Source organism: Ooceraea biroi, chromosome 9, assembly GCF_003672135.1.
Source record: "Ooceraea biroi isolate clonal line C1 chromosome 9, Obir_v5.4, whole genome shotgun sequence".
Classification (NCBI taxonomy): domain Eukaryota; kingdom Metazoa; phylum Arthropoda; class Insecta; order Hymenoptera; family Formicidae; genus Ooceraea; species Ooceraea biroi.
Genome location: NC_039514.1, coordinates 13,762,047 through 13,781,855, shown reverse-complemented (window position 1 = coordinate 13,781,855; position 19,809 = coordinate 13,762,047). Strand labels below are relative to the sequence as shown.

Here is a 19,809-nt window from a genome sequence, read left to right as displayed (position 1 = left end):
CTATTAAACTTGTCCAATTTCCATGCGTTCCAGAAGCCACCACATATGTATATGAATGAACAACATATAATATACAGCTGAGAGCCTGAGAGGAACAGAACTGCTAGTTTAGGAACGCGCGATGGTGTTGCGCGTCGAAAGATATTTGAAATTGAAAGATTGTTCAGTGAACGTAACGTATCATATTACGTATCGTATTGTCTGCCAGTTTTTGTCTGTTAGTCGTCAACGATGTCAACACGTTTTTCTGTCTTTCGCGTATCACCACTGACAAACAGTGCGCGAAACCATTACACTCGACTCGTGAAAAACAAAAACATATTTGTCGTCCTGGGTATTTGTCGCGAAATAGGTCGACTGGTCGAGGCCCGTCTTCTAATGTCTTCTCAAAAGAATGGACGTACGCGCGAAATTGTACGGAAAGTTTATAGTGAATTCCAACGTTATTATACCTTGCTGCGACTGATCAGGGCTGATCTCGAGAAGATAAACAATTTCACCGCTGTAAACGGTAGGCATTAAATAACACTAGTTAGATGCATAAATTGACGTAAAACTTATCCAGTACGACTCTCACAACGTTCCACTTCGCATCTTTCTTTCTTGCGTTCTTTCAAACAGTTCTTCTGTCAAACAGTTAATAGAAGCATGTTATTTAATGATTATAGTTTTGGTCTGCAAATTTCGGGAAATGTGATTCAATTGAAGTATATGTGACATACTCATGCAATGTGTACACTTGTGTAACTATATACATTATTATGGATATTAAAAGTATTTGTAGTCATTTTTTCTTTCTTCCTTGAAACATAAACAGTTATTTATAGCTGAACTAAAATTAGGTGTACATAATTATAAGTATATATATAATAAGTTTTTTAAGAATAAAATCAGTCCTCAATTTCTAGAAATTTTGATGACAATTAAAATTATTGTTTCTTTGTTTCTTTCAGGTGTATAAAAGTCGAATTGAAAACAGATACAGCTCTTTAATACATCCTTTAGAGGTTTACAAGATGCATTGTAAATCTCTGATATATGAGAGGCTGGAGTCCTCGTTACATAATTCGTCAGCTGCTTCAACGTCATTGCGAAGATCCATTAGTGCCCAGAACCAGAAGTTAAGTTCCCTCAGTGAAAATGACGATGAGGCGGAGCGTGTTGCGCGTCGACGTGTCGAAATGTCTACATGTAGTAGTAACAACAGCAGGAGACACTCTCTGGGACTCGGATTCTTGGCGAACGTACCGGCATCACAGATAACCGAGAGGATACATCAATGCATACAACTGAGCACTGAAAACAAAATCAATATCAAGAATGCGTTTAGTTTGGAGATGATTGATTTTATGACGTATATGATAAAGAAAAAGGATGCCAACATGTCAAATCTGCAAATGGCCAGCATATCGTTGGATGTAAGTACCAAAATCTATGGATTCCGCGTGGACAGTTTGCATACCGATACACTTAAAATAGCCAGCGGATTAGGTAAGCAAGTAACTGACGAGCAGACTTCTGAGGCAAGGGAGGAAGCTCTGCAGGACGCGGAAGGAAATGTGGAGGTACAGAAGAAGAAGAGAAAGAAAAAGACCAAACAGAAGATCATTAACACTGTGGAGGCTCTGAAGGGCAATGTCGAGATTATGAAACCCATGACAATGATGATAGGCGAGGGCGATCTGCAGACCAGCGACATGTTATACCAGGCAACGCTGCCGAATCACGCGAGTTCCGGTTTCTATCAACATCCATACGATGACGTGATCGTTGACGTGGTCGTAGAGAACAAGTCCAACTTGGGAAGCAGGTCAACGAGGTACAACGTACCGGCGATCGAGGACTTCTCAGACTTGGAAATCTGCCCGTCATACTCGAATTTCGAGTTCCTCGGTTGGTCCGTAGAGAACGAGCCGGAAGAGATGTCGGAAGATGAACGTAATAGTGAGGATAGTAATAAATTTGATCTCGATGCAAGCGTGAGACACGACAACGATGAAAACCTGGAGCCGGAGCCGGAGCTGGAGCCGGAGCCGATGAATTACTTCGATATCAGGCACGACCACTGCGAGGCTAACGTTCATGGATTTCAGGAGGTGGTAAATCGAGGCGAAAATATTGTGGATGTACGCGACGTGAAAACCACGACACCACGAACAACGCTCACGTCCGAGTACTCCTTCGTCCAACCGAAAATGAGCTTGCATTGGGCTGGACCGTCCCATTGGAAGTTACGGAATTTTGTGAGACCTTTCGCTACTGCCGCCACTACTTCGGGTGCGGAGGTAATGGGAGCTTGTATGCAAGCACAGTCACGAAAGAAAAGACAGCTCTTGTTGTCATATGACAAGAATCATCGTGACATAAATGCGAAACTCGCTGCGAGTCAGGCTAACAGATTACAAGTGAAGACCGCAAAATCGGAATGGAGCGCTGGAAACCTGACGTTACCGGAAGACATGCATTGCGATATTGTTCAAGTGTCTAAGCATTTATATTTGCACCCGGAACTGGCTGTACAATCAACAAACAACGAAGAAAGAGAGGAAGACGCAGTAAGTGTTGCAGATGTGTCCGATGGCGAGAGATACGATTACAACAATCCAAACGATACATTAGAATATTGTCCCAATGTGATTAACGATGATGCGGGGAACAAGGATGATTGTAATGACGAATGCAACTTCGAGGATGCTGCCGCTGCTTCTGCTGATGTGTTAAGTAGCCAGGGTTTCACTGGCGACAATATGGTAGCCGCCCCCAAACTGCCTAACAGGATACCCATTTCGTATTGCGTGAGGGCGAAAAAAATCGACATGAAACAGTTGAAGAAATCGATATGGACATCCTTGAAATCCAGGGATAATGCGGAACCATCGGACATCGGGGAGGCAGTGAAGGATGCTGCAACAAACACGATGCAGCAGAGTAAGCAATTTAGCAACGTGTACAAAACGCTGCCAAAATTACTATCGAAACCGAATGCCGAAGCGTTAAGCGTACCGATATCGTTTATATCATTGTTACATTTGGCAAGTGAAAAGAATTTAAATCTTCATTCTAGTCCAAATATGTTTGATATTATCGTCGAGCCGAGTGTCAGTTCCGAATCGAACGATAACGTCGACAATAATGTCGACGATAATGTCCGACAATAATCTAATTCTCTGCTAGACTTTTCTGAAATTGATGATTCGTTATGTGTCTTTGCTCGCATCCTCTCTATCAGTGAGCACATGTGCTTGTTTTCCTGCATATTGTTTGTTGCAGCCTTTACTGCCTCTGATGTCCAATGAGTCTGCATTAGCCCTGGATTTCAAGCATGTCCACATGGATTTCTTCAATTGTTGCATGTCGATTTCTTCAACTGTCCCATGTCGATTTTTTTCGCCTTCACACAATACGAAATGGGTATCCTGTTAGGCAGTTCTGGGGCGGCTACCATATTGTCGCCAGTTAAACCCTGGCTACTTAACACGTTAGCAGAAGCAGCGGCATCATCCTCGAGGTATCGCTCGATCACTTCATATCATATCAGTTCGGCTCGAAGACGACACGGCGATCGCGGCAGTACAGAATGAGAGGATGCGAGCAAAAATACGATAACGAATCATCAATTTTAGAAAAGTCTAGCACAGTGGTGTCGAACCTTATGTGTGCATGCCACAAATGTACAAATGTATAAATAATATTTATTTAGTTGTTGATGTTCTAGACGGTTGTTAAATTAATAGAAAATTAATTATTTATCTTGTAGAACTTTTTGAGATAAGTTTTCAGCTGCTGGGCCTTGTTCCTATAGTGGGCTATGTACTTGTAGGTTAGTTTCGTTCATATAAAACAAAATTTAATTTGTAACAATTCGAAGAAATTTTGAATAATTTATAAGCGTATAAAATGATGTTATAAATTTGAATGGCCTAATATATTTTATGATTCATGTCTCTTATTTCGAATACATCTTTTTGTGATATTTTGTTACAATAAAAAGAAAGGGATAAGATTTATAACAAAATTTGGTTTACACAATCTTTCCTCTTGGTTAATTCTTTTTATCAATTCGATAAGTATTTTCGATTCTTGTAGTGATATATAAAAATACTATTTACGTTTCAATAATGTAATATACAGTTTTTCATAAGAAACATTAAATACTGTAGAAAATATCAGCATCGTTAATTACATCTTCGTTACAATGAAGATGTAATGAATCGTCGATAGGAAATTAATAATCACATTTGAAATTAATTTGTTCGGTGCTAAGGAACACCAAACGATATTAATCTAGAACAATATTAAACAATAACAATATATATAAAAGAATAATATCTCAAGTTCAAGAAGAACGGAAAATACAAGCAGTACAGTTTCTACAAGATATTTACTAATCTACGCAAGTCAAAAGAGTTTTGGAGTGAAGTGAGGAGTGGGAGGTGAGAGGAACACGGTTACACTTGTGTTGCACTTCATTGCACTTGTCCGCGGTATCCGCCACGCATCAGCTGTGCTAGCGTGAAAATGGCTGCGGGGGTTGTGCGTTAGGTTAAGTTGAGTTAGGTTATGTGTACATCGCTGAAACAGAAACGTTCAAGCTCGATCGCATCTCGCGGACTAAGATGATAAGGAACTGGGTGAACGAACGATCGGTGAGACAAGCTGAGTGCGCAAAAACGTCAATGAGAATCCGATCGCCACTGCGTTGAATCTCACGCACGCACTGCCGTGATAAGACGCGAATGAGCAAGTGAGAGAGAGCTAATAGGAAAGGGAGAGCGAGAAAGATAGAGCGGACACTCCTGGGCTGGCAAAATAAAACGGTTGCACGCTTAAACGCTTGGAATGGATTATGTAACGGCCATCGAGGTCGCGGTTAAGCAGTTTTACTCAAGGGGCGACAATGATGCTCACTCCTGGCTTCTGCAGATGCAGGCCTCCACCGAGGCATGGCAGTTCGTTTGGCAGCTCCTGGGGCCTACCAAGGTTCATCCGATTGCATCAGTCACTCTCAGATCTCTCAGTCCTCATTTCGTTGCAAAACTTCTAAATTATTTTCTTACTGCGTTTGTTTACCTCTGACAGCTTGCTGCAAAATTTTCCTGCCTCTTGGCAGTTATATTACTGTTGCTTGGACGTTTCTCAGAGCGTCGAGATTAGAATCCAGTAATTATCTCAGCATGTAACAGAGAATCGAGAGGCTGCAGTAAGAAAATAAGTTAGAAACTAGCTGGACGCATCAGATAAGACATGGAGTTGAACAGTTGACTTTGATTTTAACTGCGTTTTGTTCCTTGCAGACGTTGGAAGTGCAATTCTTTGCGGCTACGACTCTGCACCTGAAAATATCGAAACAATGGAACGAAGTGCCCGAGGTCGAGTATCCCCAGTTGCAAGAACGGTTGCTCGTCAGTGTGAGAAGACCCAACACTCCTCCGTTTATCCTCGTGAAACTGTGTCAAGCGGTAAAATATACATCTCTTGCCACGTTTAAGCAAGAATTATATTACTGAGCAAATTACCCGCATAAGCATCATCGATCATAAGTAATTTGCAGATATGTATTGATTTCAGTTAGCTGCGTATGTGGCAAACGTGTACGGCAGGGGAAACAGGACGAAGGATGGGAGCCTAGTCGATGAATTGTTCGATATTTTACCTTACGATTCTCCACCTGCATTGGAGCTGTTGCTTCGTGTACTGTCGACCTTGCCAGTCGAGGTAGAAACGTGCATATGAACTCAAGATTACTGTTAATTGATTATTAATCATTATTTATTATATTCTTTTTTGTTGTTATTTGATCAGTACGAAAGGAGGAACGAGCTAAAGCGTGCCAAATTGCGGGAGGCGATATTCAACAGCTGGTGCCAAACCGCTTGGTTCCTGCAACAAGTTTTCTTGTTGTACAAACCGGATGCTCAGAACGACAGCCTTATGTTGTACACCTTGGGACTGGAGTGTGCTCAATCGTGGCTCAAAGTCGGCCACTTACCTCTAGACGTTACCGGTCAAATCTATCCTCACTTATTAGTGGCTGCAGCCTACTATGCGCCAAGCAGGTACATCTCGGATGTAAACACATTAATTTGAAATTTTTGCATGAGCGGTAATGGCAGCATTTTAGATGTCTCACGAAATTTTCGTAAACGATTCCTCGAAAAAAAATTGAATTATATTATTTTATCTTTAAAATTTTAATTATAACAAGGGGATATAATAGATTATTATAAAATCTTTTATAACAATGATAGATGAGAGAGAGAACATCAAATTATTGGATTAATTTAATGAAACGTTATGAATTCTTTCCATTAAAGAGATGGTGTCGACAACGAGAACGTCAGGAACTGGGAGATAGTCCAGGATTCTTTGATTATGATTGTCACACACTGCGAACTTTACAAACGGCCACAGACGTTCTGGGAGTGGGCTCAAAGCCTGGTGTCGATGGCGAGGGAACATAGTGGCAAGGACTTTTGCGAGATCTTGACAGCGATTGGTGAAACTCACTCTCGCACGTTCCTGATCGCCTTAGCCCTGGAAAATGAGAATGAAACGCACGTGTGGACTGCTTCCAGCTTGATTGAGCTGCTCTTAGAATGTTCGGAGCAGGAGGGACGTTACCCCACGGAAGAAGCACGCAGCTGTATTCCATTCGGATTTTGGTACGCGTTGCAGGACGATCTCTCCACTTTGGATCAACCGCTTGAAAACCGGGCGCTGCAAGTGTTGAAACCGATTTATTTCCGACTGGCCCAGGCGTTGCTGCGAAAATCGGCGCTACCCGCATCCCAGAGCGAAGGCGGTGACGCGGAGGACCGCGAACTCTTCAGATGTTACCGGCAGGATGCGGCGGATACATTGGATTACTGTTACAGCGTGCTTGGTGATGATCTACTGGCGCTTCTCGGACAGCGATTGAGCCAGACACTCGAGGACGTACCATGGACTTACGTAGAATCCACGTTACACGCTTTTAGAGCGCTAGCCGAGAGCGTCGGTACTCAGGAGTATTGTTATATTCCTGCGCTGTTAGACCTGATTCTTGGCCATATACCTTACCATTTGTATCCTGAGGAGGTATGTATGGTCTCGGATCGAGTAACTGTCAAAAAATATTTTTATAATTTATAAACATAGTGTCTTCTTTTTGCATTATATGTCGTATCGATGATCGAGATAATTGAATTTGTTCAATGCAATGAGTACAGTTATTAACAATGTACATTCTAATCATTTTTATAATAATGAAATGTTTCACGTTCTATTTCCATCATTCTATTTCGCAGTTTATTTGATCCATTAATTATTAATTATTAAATCAGTGGTGAAATGTAGCGTGTGCCTGTGCAAATGTAAGAATGTTTGTTTGAATCAACAGATACTGGCATGCGTCTGCTCGACACTGGGTGCGTACGCCGAGTGGATAGGAGAGCATCCCGAGCCCTGGCTGGCGAAAGTGTTACAACTCGTTACTCAGGGACTGACCAAAGGCACTATGACAGTACCTTTCGCGAGCATGGCACTAAAAGACCTGGCCAGGGAGTGTGGACCACATCTCGCTTCTTACGCACCGTCCATCCTTCACACGATCAGCCAAACGCTGCCGAATGTTGCGCCCGGCGGCGGGGAAGGCTTACGCCTAATGTATGCAGCCGGCAAGCTGCTCAACGTCTTGCCCTTTGCGGAGCAACAGCTGGTGCATCTAGAGGCGACTTTAGGACTGTGCGTGACAAAAATGAAGGAGCTGCTGGAGCAACCGTTGTTCACGGCACGCGTCGGGGTGACGAATTATCTGAAAATGGCCACCATGTTCTTCTCCACTGTCGAAGGTGCGATCGGCAAGGCTGTGTTAGATGGTTTGCTACCGGTGTTCAATCAGATAATTACGCATCCCGAATGGAGCCAGGACAATGCAACACTCGAGGCGATGCACATGTGCGCGCAACGATCCCTCTCAGCATTACGGTACCCGGAAACGGAGGCGCGTCCTCTGCTGCTGATCCTGTCGACCTCTTATAAAATCTGGCCGCACCCGGCCGCGCTGAATCTACTGAAGCAACTCATAGTGCTGTTCGGTAGAGATCCGGAAAACGTCATAGGCCCGGTACTCGCGGAAATAAGCTTGATAACGCTGAACGGCGTGAAGGCGTGTAGATTGGTGCAGGGTGATCTGTCCGATTGGTCAGATTTAATGGAAGCGTATCTGAGCGTGCTCGCTCAAATCTGCAAGAAGAACGCGCGGATATTGCTGCAGATCCCAGACCAGATACCGGATATGCTGCAATGCGGTAAGAACATGTGTGATATATTTAATACATTGATCGGCAATTTTTAATTACTATGTATGTAAATCGAGTAATATTACAAAAAAGAAACCAGCGAGTCTCATGTTCTCAGAATTTAGTGTAATGTACTTCTTATATTATATATGTCATAATTACGCGTTAATTAAGACGGTTTGCTAACTAGCAAAATGTATATTTAAATGTATGTGTGTATTATAACACATGAGATAATTACTTGGCCAGTAATATTTGTCAATCACATCATTGAGATGTTGAAAATGTAAGATCTGCCTTACGGCGTAACTTTTTCGTAGGAATCGCTTGTTTAACGCTTCCGGAGACACCCACAGCCAAAGCAGCAGGCAATTTTCTTCATCACGCGATCATGCAAAGTCCGCACTTGCAAACATTCGTACAACCGATCGGTCAGGAACTAGTCTCTGCAATTCTGCACTGTGTTGGTAAGCAAGAATGCGAGAAATACAGTTTTCGACGTATTGCGTTCGCAAAATCGTAACTGTAAGCTGTTGTTTGTTTAATTGTATATTATTTATCTGCTTTATTCGCATCACAGGTGGAGGAACATCTCACAGTAACTTTGATCCTCACGCCGAAGTTTTGCTGGCGTTAAACAAAACGTGCCCAGAATGGACGGCGCAGTGGCTACGTGCTGGTTTGGAAAATCAAAAGGGCCTGGCCGCAGTTGTGCTACAGAAAGACATTCTCACGCGGATTTTACGTGAGAGGACGAACAGGAGCAAACTGTGTGAAGTGTTAAAGGAATTTAGTATTCAATGCCGCCAAGAAACAGGACTGTGACAATAGACTTTTAAAGAAGGATGACAAACTTTGCTATACGAGGTGATTGATTTAAGATGATGTAACACACACGCGGAAAAGTATTATGAAGTTATTTCTTCATTATAAATGCTGCATATTATATATAAAATTGTATTTCGTACCGGTTTCGTACGTTCGCTTGCATTGTGAGAATGTATTCTTTCGATCGTATGAAAGAAGTACCTAGTGCAAAGATATTTAGTCTCGCGAAATGTAAAATAGATAGATTGCGCGCGATAAAAAAAGGAAAAGAAACAAAAGAATTATATATGGTAGTAAAAACATGTAGAGGGAAAACAAATTCATGCATTCTCAAGAAATGTGTGAGTATCGAGAAGCGAAATTAAATGGCTGTTATTTTGTAACGAACGGACCGAATGAAGTGAATTAAATAGTGTTCTGTAGAAGAGAAACCCGTCATTTTTATTACCATAGGAAATGTAAAAAAAGGATGTACATTTATAAAATTGTAAAGCTAAATATAAAAAGGAGCTGAGAATTCAACTATCTCTAGTATTCAGTTACAACCAATTAAATTCGTATAATAATCTAAGTTTTCGATAGCTATAAAATACTGTGAAGTTATTTAAAAATTTTTATTTACATGCAAAGTTTTATAAAAGGTTTTCTTAGAGGACATGGAAAGGAGGAAATGATGAGAATGGTTACATCTCGTTCTGTTAAATATAATCGACTGAAACATCAATGATAGAGCATTAGTAATGTACAAGAGAAATTATTTATTAAAAGATCGTTATGAAATCAAAAGACAAAATAATGCGTGAGATCAAGTCGTGATACATTCAGTATACAATCATTATATTTTATTTTATTGTACAGTATTGTACATTACCTCCATTGTACAATAAAGCTGAAATATCCTGTTGGAGTTTATGCTGTTTAATTTTGATTTTTTTTGTTGCTTGTACTACAGAAAAGACAAACACAGAAAAGATCATTGAATATAGATTATATATCTCTAGTTATACACTTAATCCATATATCACCTTTTTCAAGTCTTAACATTGGTCTGCATTGATACGCATATGTAAACCGCATGCTACAATAAAAATCGCTACTTTTCTTTTTACCAAGAAAACGCATTCACATCATTAAACAATAAAATAAATGTACTTGTACAGTTCTGCAATGTTTCAATAAAGAATGAAATGTCACATGAAAAGGATTAGCTAAAAGTAGTACAAAACTGACATTTGTCCACACGATTTACAAATTTAGAAAAAAAAAGAAAGCATTAAATCAAGAAAAAATTTAAACATCATTATCAAAGTCTTTTTATAATTCTCATATTAATCTTCTATGCAAATCATCGAACATATATAAATTTGTAATGGAGATAATCATCTAAAAATATGTTTCTAATAAATAATCTCTGATTCTTCCATAAATACGAAATAATCCAGTGGCAATTTATTATAATTAGAGTTACTATAATTAATATTATAGTAACTCTAGTCATAATGATACATCGCAAAATAAAAAAAATAATTACTAGATCGAAATACAAATGGAATGCCAATCATGAAATATAAATGATACAAAATAAAAGCAGTTCATTAGTCATTCTCATTTTTTCTTTCATCTTCTTCATCGTTTACGTGTTACGTTACGTATAATAAGTGCGGTGCGTGTATGTACATTTCGTTCGAAGGACTCATGAAATCGATACTCAGTATTCGGATGTGCATACAGATATACAGTCGTAAGTACGAATGTTTAGTGCGTTGATATAAAGTTTCTGAAATAAGACGAAACGTTCTGGCCTGTCGCAAATATCTTCAGGGACATTCAGTTAGTTTTATTACAAAATGTAAAAAACGAACGCGAAGATATAGGATGGATTGATATAATTATATTTACACGTGCAATATGCAAAGGTTTATTTCACCTTTGAAGTTAAAGGAAAGTTCTCACTGCGATGTTTCGCTGCCATTCGACAGAGCTGGCGCGCCGAATTTCGCGGCAACGCGCGATTTCCTGGGCTTGGACGTTTTTCCCGTATTCTGCTGGGGTTGCTGCGACAGTTGTTGCTGTGCTGACGTGCTCACTGCCTTTTCCCTCATCGTATTTACAACCGCTGGCTTCTGATGCTACAGACAAAATTAAGAATTTAAACACGATCGACAAGTGTACTGATTTAGTAATTAGTTTTTATTTTGCAATTTAATAAGAATTATAATAATAAAAGTAATAGAATATTTAATTATTACAAAAATGATCTCAATAAATATTGTGAATAATATTCGAAAAGTCAAACATCAATTAAATTACGTTAGTTTCTGTTAGCTTATAAGCAATATCCATGTGAAGGAATATAAAAACAATGTTGGAATGCAATGTTTCAACATGTATATAAAACCGATAATTTTTATTAACGAACCTCGAGTGGCGTTTCTTCTCTTTTTTGTTGCTGTTGTGTTTTAGGGGTAATAATCTTCTTAGCATTTACATTCGCTTCTGTCGATGCCTGCTTCGCGCTGGCGTGTCTACTCTTTTTCTGAGCCTGCAATGGAACGAACGCAGTGGTATTCCTGACCTCTATCTTCGGTTCGTTTTGCGGATTCCTTGGCCTCCCTTGCTGTTGCCTGCCTTGGCTGTACGATGCGGCTTGCCCAAACGCTGGATTTGGTGGCAGTTTCTGGTTCCATTTTGGATAGAATAAGTTAGGCTGCATAGGCGGAGTTTGTGGGATTGGTGTTATTTTTGGAGGACATATCGCTATCATAGGAGGCCCTATATTTTGGACCCAATTATTTTGCTGATTGTTGTACCATTGCGGCCGAGGCACCATCATCATCTTCGCACTATGCGCCTTATCCAAATTTAAAGCCTATCATAAAGATATTATTATATTATCTAATATATGAAAAATATAATAATATACTAATTATATTTAAAAGTAATTTTTTTTATGCACTTGCTGTTACCTTGTATGCTTTTTTCGCAGCACTTTCTGCAGCTTGTTCGTGACTAGTACAGGGATCACCCTTAAAAACTCTCGCATTGTCTAGTATAATTTGAGCGCTGATTAGACCGTTTTTCTCGTCAACAAGATAATTATACTTTGGTACGCTGTTGTACGCAAAGTGTTTCATCAACTGCGAGCTATACCAGATTGGATTTCCCTTTTCCTTTTTTTCTTCTGTTCGTCGGCGTGCATGCTAATAAAGGTAAACGCGTATGTATATTAAAGGCGTTAAACATCAATTTATTAAACGTGATAATACTCATTATTATGCGGATGCAGACACGCGTGAAAAGCGCGTAGATACATACATCGAACATCTGTTGCACCAAAGGTGGAGCATCCGACGGTTGATCTTTTCTCGCGACCATCACCTTCTGGTGCACTGCCGGGGGTTGCGACGTAGACTGCTTGCTCGGTTGCTTGCTTGTCTGCGCGTTTACATCGGGGATTTTTAATACAGCTTTCAAAAATGCGCTGGGATCTTGCGGCTACAACAAAAAGAATTTTCTTCCGTTGAGAATATAAGCGGTTTCAAAATAATTAATCGGAAACATTTAACAACGTTTACCGATTGTACGTTGTGACTGTTGCCAGTCGGCTTCATCGGCTGCTTGTCCGGTGTCATCATTGGACTTGGCGTTACTCTTGCCGGAGGTCTGTCCGGTTTCTGTTGCACACAAGAATCCACGTGATTCGCGAAATTCGCAACTAGTCTACATCACTGTGATACTAACCTTGTACGGTACTAGCACAACTTGCTTGTGCAATTCATTCCATAGATCCTGAAACTCTTGACATGACACTTCATTCTCATTAGGTATTTCGTTATTAGGCGGCGCGCACTCGAGTTGGTGCAACGCTCTCTGCGGCACCATTGCTTTGTGCGGTACCATTTTCGGATTTGTTTCTATCATGCCGCGCTGTGCCAGATGACTGTCTCGACTCATCAATTTCTCAAGTTCTTTCTTAGCGACTTGCATCTCCAGGACGGCCTTCGGCAACTGATCGCTCTTCTTGCTTGGCGATGTGTTCGCGTTCGCCGTCTGCTTTCGGAGTTCCACCGATTCGTTCGCTGGATTTCCTCGCTCCGTTCTTTCGCCGAAACTAATATTAACGAAATCTGTGGGCGCCAGGTGATAGCCACGGAATTGAGAGCAACCTTGTAAAGTGAGGCCACCTGCAATTGATTTGTATTGATATAATAAGATATTGTAAATAACGTGGTTATAATATTTAATAAATATTTATAAATTAAAAATATTAAATACAATAATACTTTTGTACTTGGCATTATTCGACGTTTAGTTAGAAAAATCAGACAGTCATTTCTCACCTATGAAAGGCTTGTCGAAGAGGACCTCGTACACGACATCTGTCGGAATTTTCGCCTTTCGTATTCCTACAATTGTCCCTTTCGCACCGATTGGCACACTAAAGCCGATTCTGATGGTGCGGATTCGATCGAACAAACGATTCTGGACACATGGATCAGGTGGCACATGACGCGTGTTCAATTCCGGCTTGAAAAGCAGATGTGGCTTTACTTGTATAAAGACCGTTTTCGAGTTATTCTCGGTTTTCAGATATTCCTCTACTTCTTGTTCGATCTGTTGCACCAGTTCTGTCTCAATAACGTCCATGCCACAAGCACGGCTTCCTATACCGTGTAGTTCCGCCTTCAGCCACGCAACTGTATCTTTGAGCTGGTCCGACCTATGCAACGCCACATTTTACCGTATTATATTATAGAACAAAATTATACAAATTATATACATTTATTATAAACATATAATTCCCATATATATATATATATATATATATATATATGTAATAAATAACATGATATGTGAATTATATAGTTATATTTATTTTAATAAAAAACAATATACCCTTTGAATAGGTCCTGCTCTTGGAAGATATCATTCGTTACATTTTGAGCCAAACGTTCAAACAAGTCAGGACACTTCATCATGTAATTGCGAATCAAATCGACCGCTTTTGTACTATACAGCCATTGACCATTTTCCTTTCTAGTATAACCAGGTACCTTTAAGAATTTCGATAAAAAATGTTAGATAAATGCGGCAACATCGTTTCATTTCTTAATTTTTATAAATTTATCCCTTCGCTATTCTATGTCATATAAGACGCGATATAAGTCGTAATTTTATTTTAGCTAGTTTTATATCGAGATTAGTTCACCAAGATTGTATCTGATAATATTAACATAAATAGATGCTATATGTGCATTAAAATAATAAGGTAAAGCAGAGTACACACGATACTGTCTCGAAGTGACTAAATTTATGTCAAAAATCTGAAAATAATTTGAAACGCAAAGAATCCAGATTAGTAATAAATCAAATTTGACCAATAGTTCTCACCTCTTCGTTCTTTTTATTAAACTTCAAGTTCAATCCAATGTTATGCTTGGCAAGTTCCTCCTGTGATGCCTCTATTACATAAATCGTCCCAGTAATTCTGCTCAAAAGATGACTGCTTATTCCAAGACGTTGCGCAGCAATACCGCCGTACATATATCGCGTCTTTTGTTGTGTGTACGCTTTTTTAATGCTCTCGAACGTTGGCTCCTTTGTAACTTGTATAGAAATTTTGATTCTGCGTGGCCTTGGATTGTCGATGTTTTGCAGAACCTAAACGTTCATTAAATTTTCTTAAATATACACACAAATGTGCAGGCCTTCTTAATGTGATTACATAAAAACTTTGATTTTTATTTTAAAAGTAAATAATTGTATCTCTGATAAATCGTTTGATAAATTATAATTCATCGGAGAAATTTATTGTCTCGACAAATTGAACTTATTTAAAATGCAATTAAACTGAACTATTATTTCCGATAGTTACAATTTAATGTAAAAGAAACCAAGGCAATTATACCTCTCCCATTGCACCGTAACATGGATGTCCCAGCATGAAACAAATGATCCCTGGTACAAAAATGTCATGCATGGTTTTGTAAATTGGTATTTTCTTGTTGGAGACAGAAAGATCTCTAACTACAGTCTGATAAGCGTGAAATGTGAGTAAATCCTGCCACTGTTTTTCGATTGCCACTTTTCCTTGAGGACCAAAAACGTACTTGTAGCCCGTGAATAAGCGGGCGTAAACCAACACCTCTGTATCACCTATAGCAATCCCAAGACGTGTCATGTGTCTAGAAATAAATATACGTTATTATTACGTTATTATATTTCTTCTGATATTATCTTATTATTAATATTAGAAATGTATAATATTAGAAATTATTAATATGTAATACTCTTAATAACATTCTATTATATAATATAAATTGTATAATAACTGGTTGCTTTAAATTTCAAAAAATGCTAATTGCAATAAAAAGAAATGAAAGAGATAATAAGCAAAAATAATAAGTCCAACAATTTTCAGAATGAAGAAATGAGTTTTGAGAATTAATTTAGGTGCATTCGTAAAAATACAAGATAATATGTTTCGGTAACAACATATTAATATTATCGAGAGTAGTAAAATGTTATCTCTTACGTTTCTTTGACGAGCTTGTTCTGTCCATTCCATTCATCGACCGACGCATTTTTTAACTCCTCCTTCGTCACATTGTCATGATTGTAACCGGCTAACGGGTCAATCAAACTGAATTTTGCGCTTCTGCTAGCCACAGCACATACAAGGGCCTCTTTCAAATGGGGCCACTCCACATATACGCTCTTCCCTAATAACTCCGCTGCCAAAGTCGGCAGACTTGGCGGTGCCTCTAACATTATGTATAGAATCATATTTTCTCCCAGTGATGGTTGCTGGAATACTTTTACCTGTAACGACATTTACTTGTATAATGCATTTGTTGTTAAGAGTCTAGGTGACGATCAAAATACCCGTGGCGCACGCACTTTTGCTTTTTCTAAGGATGCTTTATGAGGCAGGTGCCGTAACAAGGGGAATCCTGGATAATAAACGTCGAGATCGAAATCCTGAGCCAAGCCTTGGACCAATCGTTCCTTCGGTACGAAAATATCATTGCGGTTCATCTGTGTCACTTGAGCATGACTGATAAATTCAGGAAAATATTTTGTATCCTTGTAAATACTTCGTATCTCGTCGGTATACGAGTACAAGCACATCGGTCCCTGCTTGTTTCTTGTGTGCTCCTCATCTATCAACTTCGACAAGTGTGGTTGCATAGCTGTCGCAGAAAAATATGTGAATGGCAGATTTATATTTTTTGTAAATGTACTTTCAAAATATAACTATGTATAATCTTTTATATATAAAAGAATTCTACTAAAACATATGCAACAACTTAACAGATTTGCGGCCACTAACATAGCGTTACATTCTCACAATTTCCAAAATTGTTAGTTAATTGTAAGCATGGGATCGATATTTCGACTTGTTTATTTAATACCGAACATTACATATCTCCAAAAATTGTTTTGGAGACAAAAATACGAATAAATTTCTAATATCTTAGCAAACAGCGAAAGAATTGATAAAGTCCCAATCGATGCCAAAAGTATCGATCGTGAATGCCGTGAAATTTTGTTTCGCATAAATGTCGCAAACAAGATAGCACTCACCAGCCAATAACAGCTTTTCATCAATGAACGGAATGAGTACAACTGCTTCCCATTCCTGTCGTTTGCCGTTTAAGTCGGTTTTAAAATTATGCGGATAATAATTGATGATAGGAGAAGATTCTTCCGTCAATAAATGCTGAAATGCTGGCGGTAACAGGTCCTTGCTATATGCTGGCAACACGGCCAACAATTGTTGAAAGGGTAAGAAAGGTTCTCCCAAATCGAATTCTAATTTCAAATCTTTGAAGTCTCTTATATCCGAAATGTATGGGGCGTAATGATGTGGATAATACCACGACCAGCTGCAACATCCATGATAATAATAATGCAGATTCCACTGTATCGCTCTTACGTAGCCCTCAGCTTGCGATCGTAGAACTTCTCTGGAAACGTATTCATGAAACAAAATTATAATCTAAACGTACGGACGCAGATTTAAAAAAATACTTATATTTTCGAATAAAAGTCTGGAATGTTATATTCGCATTTTTCTGTTTGCACAAAATGAGAATGCAATAACTTCAGTTTTTATTCATCGTCTTGTACACAAAATTACGCATTTGCGAGATTAATACTTACGCATCGACGTTTTCGTACTCTAGCTTATTCATGTAATAATCCTTCTTGTGTTGTACAAATTCCATGTTATATATATCACTATCCGATTCGTCGTCCATCATATCTATTGTATCTATTATGTCATCGTCATCCTCATCGGAAAGACCTAAGGACTGCGTTGCAAAGCGTTAAATTATTTATCCTCTCAGTAGATCCGTCGTTCGAAGAAGCGTTTGAATAAATACCATCTGTGTCATTTCAATTAGAGCGTCTAAATCCTTATTTTGTGTCTTCTTCGGAGATGCAATCTCGTCTTCTTCCGATTTCTTATATACATGACGCTCGGATTCGTTGGGTCTTCTACCTGTTTTACTTTCAAAAAATTTTAAATCAGTATAATATTCATTGAACTGCTCTACGTCTAAACGGCTCAGCTTCTCCATAAACTTCTCGAAACGGTCCAGTTTTAACGTTCCGGCCTCATTTATATAACCTGAAGCGATACGTATAACATTATCTTTATCCGATTTAACAAGGAGGGCCTCATCTTGACAAAATGATCATGTACCTTCTAGCGTCGGTAATACCTCCATGTACGCGTGATACAGGATTGGTAACGCGCCATTGGCAATATGTAAATTTGGCAAATGGGGAATAAAGTCGTTCCCCACTAGGAAACCCATTAATACCCAATCGTCGATTATTTTCTCAATGTCAAATGGAAAGGACAGCTTGTCTTTAAGTGGCGAGAACTCATGCTCTATGTACTCTCGCAAGAGTGACAGATGAAGCAAACAAAACTTTGTCTCTTCAGGTGTCATTTTCACTTGCTGTTTACCAAACTTCACTTCTTCTCTCAGGAGGGAAAAATTGGGCTCGTGCGAACAGAGGCCTAACATTATCAAATCAGCGTCCAGGCCATATAAGCAGTGCCTGGAGCCACAGTCATAATCATCGCTCACTTTCATGTATCTTATGTAATCCATGATTTTGTGTTCTCCCTCTCCAGGAACCTACAACAAGTTTGATCAGCTCCATTGTATAACAAGTGAAATGAGCGCTCTTTATTTTTTATATTAGATTATTCAAAAAATTGTGACCGTGATAAAAATACCTCAGATCCACTGAACAGTACTTTACATTTTTTCCAAGCCTCATCCATAGAAATCTTATGTTCAATGAAGCGTTTTAGCTGCTCACTTAATTTAGCCATGAACAGCGTTCCCGGAGTTATGCAGTTCGAATCAAACCGCTTCTCGCTGGGTATCGGGATACCCTTATCGCGGGCCTTTGCCTCCTGCAGCTCGGCATCCTTGGCGGACCGAAATCGCCGACCTCTCTGTTGATTAATCTTAGCTCGAGGTGCCACGCCGTCTATCGCCATGAAGAACAGCTTTTGTGGACGTATCATGTTGAACAACACCTCTACATAGTGAAATATATTCTTGAAAATAGTCTCCTCGGAGATGCGGAAGCAGACGTCGTTGTCGTTTGGATGGGAACACGTGTGTATGATGCCATTCATGTCCAAATATAAATAATCGAATTCCGGTATCTGGAAAAAAAGCATAATGACTGACTGCGTTCGAACGCGATTGCACTGCGACTCTCGTTTTGATCAGAAAACGGCCTAAGGATCTTATTCAAGTTTGCGCGCTGTAAATAAAAGAGAAAAGGGGAAAACGAAACGAACGGATGAAGAAAATGACGAGAGCGTATGTCACCCGAGGAGATGGTGAAGAAAGGACTCATCGTGCGCAAGGCTTGCGACGTATTTTTCTCTTCTGTTCGCTATCAAGTACCTGATGTTCCTTTATGACCTCGCTGAGGCAGGGATACCTCTCGCTTATGTATCTGAAGAATTTCGGCACACCCATCGTAAGATCTGCGATCTCTCACGTTCACTGACTCGATCTGCTATGCCTTATCACGACACACGTCCCTTCGATCCCTTCGCGCGTAACAATCGTCTTATCTTAATTAAAAGTCCTCTACTTGATCCCGCTCGTAGGCGACTATATAAGCAACACTGTATCCAACTGATCAACTGTGCCTCGACGATACCGCGGGTCATGCATTTTACGTAGATGCGGGATGGGTTTGAATTTTTCGAACTTGCTTCCGCCGAAGACACCTATGCATAAATTGGATGTTCGATCTGCAACAGCAAATTTAGGTTGAGAGGCAGAGAGAGAGAGAGAGAGAATGAAACACCGTGGAGATATACTAGATCTTCTTTGTTTACATTTGTCAACTATGCAGTTGACGTCAAATACTTTAGAACATTGTTCTAAATATATTCTTTTTCTTTTTCCAAATGAGAAGGAAAGAGGTTTGAAGCATTTGCAGCATTAACTGGACCGCAACCATAGAAAGTGTTTCACAGCATTCGCAGTGCTAACTGTACTACAGTCATTAACGTACAGGTTATTGACTGATTTGAACTTGCTACACGCTGAAAAAGAGGAAAACGAAATTTATTTTGAGGAAGTTGCATAAAAATCATGGAGATATTGCACAAAATGGTGAGATAAGGACTTAGTTTTATATCGCTATT

General features: G+C 39.5%; 3 protein-coding genes across 4 annotated transcripts; 2 read left to right on the top strand and 1 right to left on the bottom strand.

Annotated features, from left to right (window-relative positions):
- The first annotated feature begins 144 nt into the window (after window positions 1-144).
- Window positions 145-3,643, top strand: LOC105277383 (condensin complex subunit 2). 2 transcript variants are annotated; one of them, XM_020030994.2, is made up of 2 exons: window positions 145-511; window positions 954-3,643. In XM_020030994.2, exon 2 carries the CDS (start codon window positions 1,017-1,019, stop codon window positions 3,156-3,158), a length of 2,142 nt encoding a protein of 713 aa, XP_019886553.1. In that variant the 5' UTR covers window positions 145-511; window positions 954-1,016; the 3' UTR covers window positions 3,159-3,643. The 2 variants fall into 2 exon arrangements, with proteins under 2 accessions (XP_019886553.1, XP_019886554.1); XM_020030995.2 differs by having other exon boundaries at window positions 145-743.
- A 797-nt stretch (window positions 3,644-4,440) lies between these two features.
- LOC105277308 (importin-13) lies at window positions 4,441-9,629 on the top strand. The gene is made up of 8 exons (XM_011335574.3): window positions 4,441-4,980; window positions 5,295-5,459; window positions 5,569-5,715; window positions 5,803-6,056; window positions 6,315-7,077; window positions 7,379-8,288; window positions 8,600-8,746; window positions 8,860-9,629. Exons 1-8 carry the CDS (start codon window positions 4,840-4,842, stop codon window positions 9,102-9,104), a joined length of 2,772 nt encoding a protein of 923 aa, XP_011333876.1. The 5' UTR covers window positions 4,441-4,839; the 3' UTR covers window positions 9,105-9,629.
- A 301-nt stretch (window positions 9,630-9,930) lies between these two features.
- On the bottom strand, window positions 9,931-19,332 carry LOC105277307 (5'-3' exoribonuclease 1). The gene is made up of 18 exons (XM_011335573.3): window positions 19,055-19,332; window positions 18,367-18,807; window positions 17,821-18,265; window positions 17,498-17,745; window positions 17,274-17,425; window positions 16,695-17,077; window positions 16,008-16,300; window positions 15,643-15,929; window positions 15,016-15,292; window positions 14,499-14,768; window positions 14,004-14,161; window positions 13,448-13,827; window positions 12,849-13,291; window positions 12,683-12,781; window positions 12,423-12,602; window positions 12,074-12,307; window positions 11,527-11,976; window positions 9,931-11,236 (listed from the first exon to the last, which is right to left on the bottom strand). The coding sequence occupies exons 1-18, from the start codon at window positions 19,127-19,129 to the stop codon at window positions 11,057-11,059; spliced, it is 4,995 nt and encodes a 1,664-aa protein (XP_011333875.1). The 5' UTR covers window positions 19,130-19,332; the 3' UTR covers window positions 9,931-11,056.
- Between the last annotated feature and the right edge of the window lie 477 nt (window positions 19,333-19,809).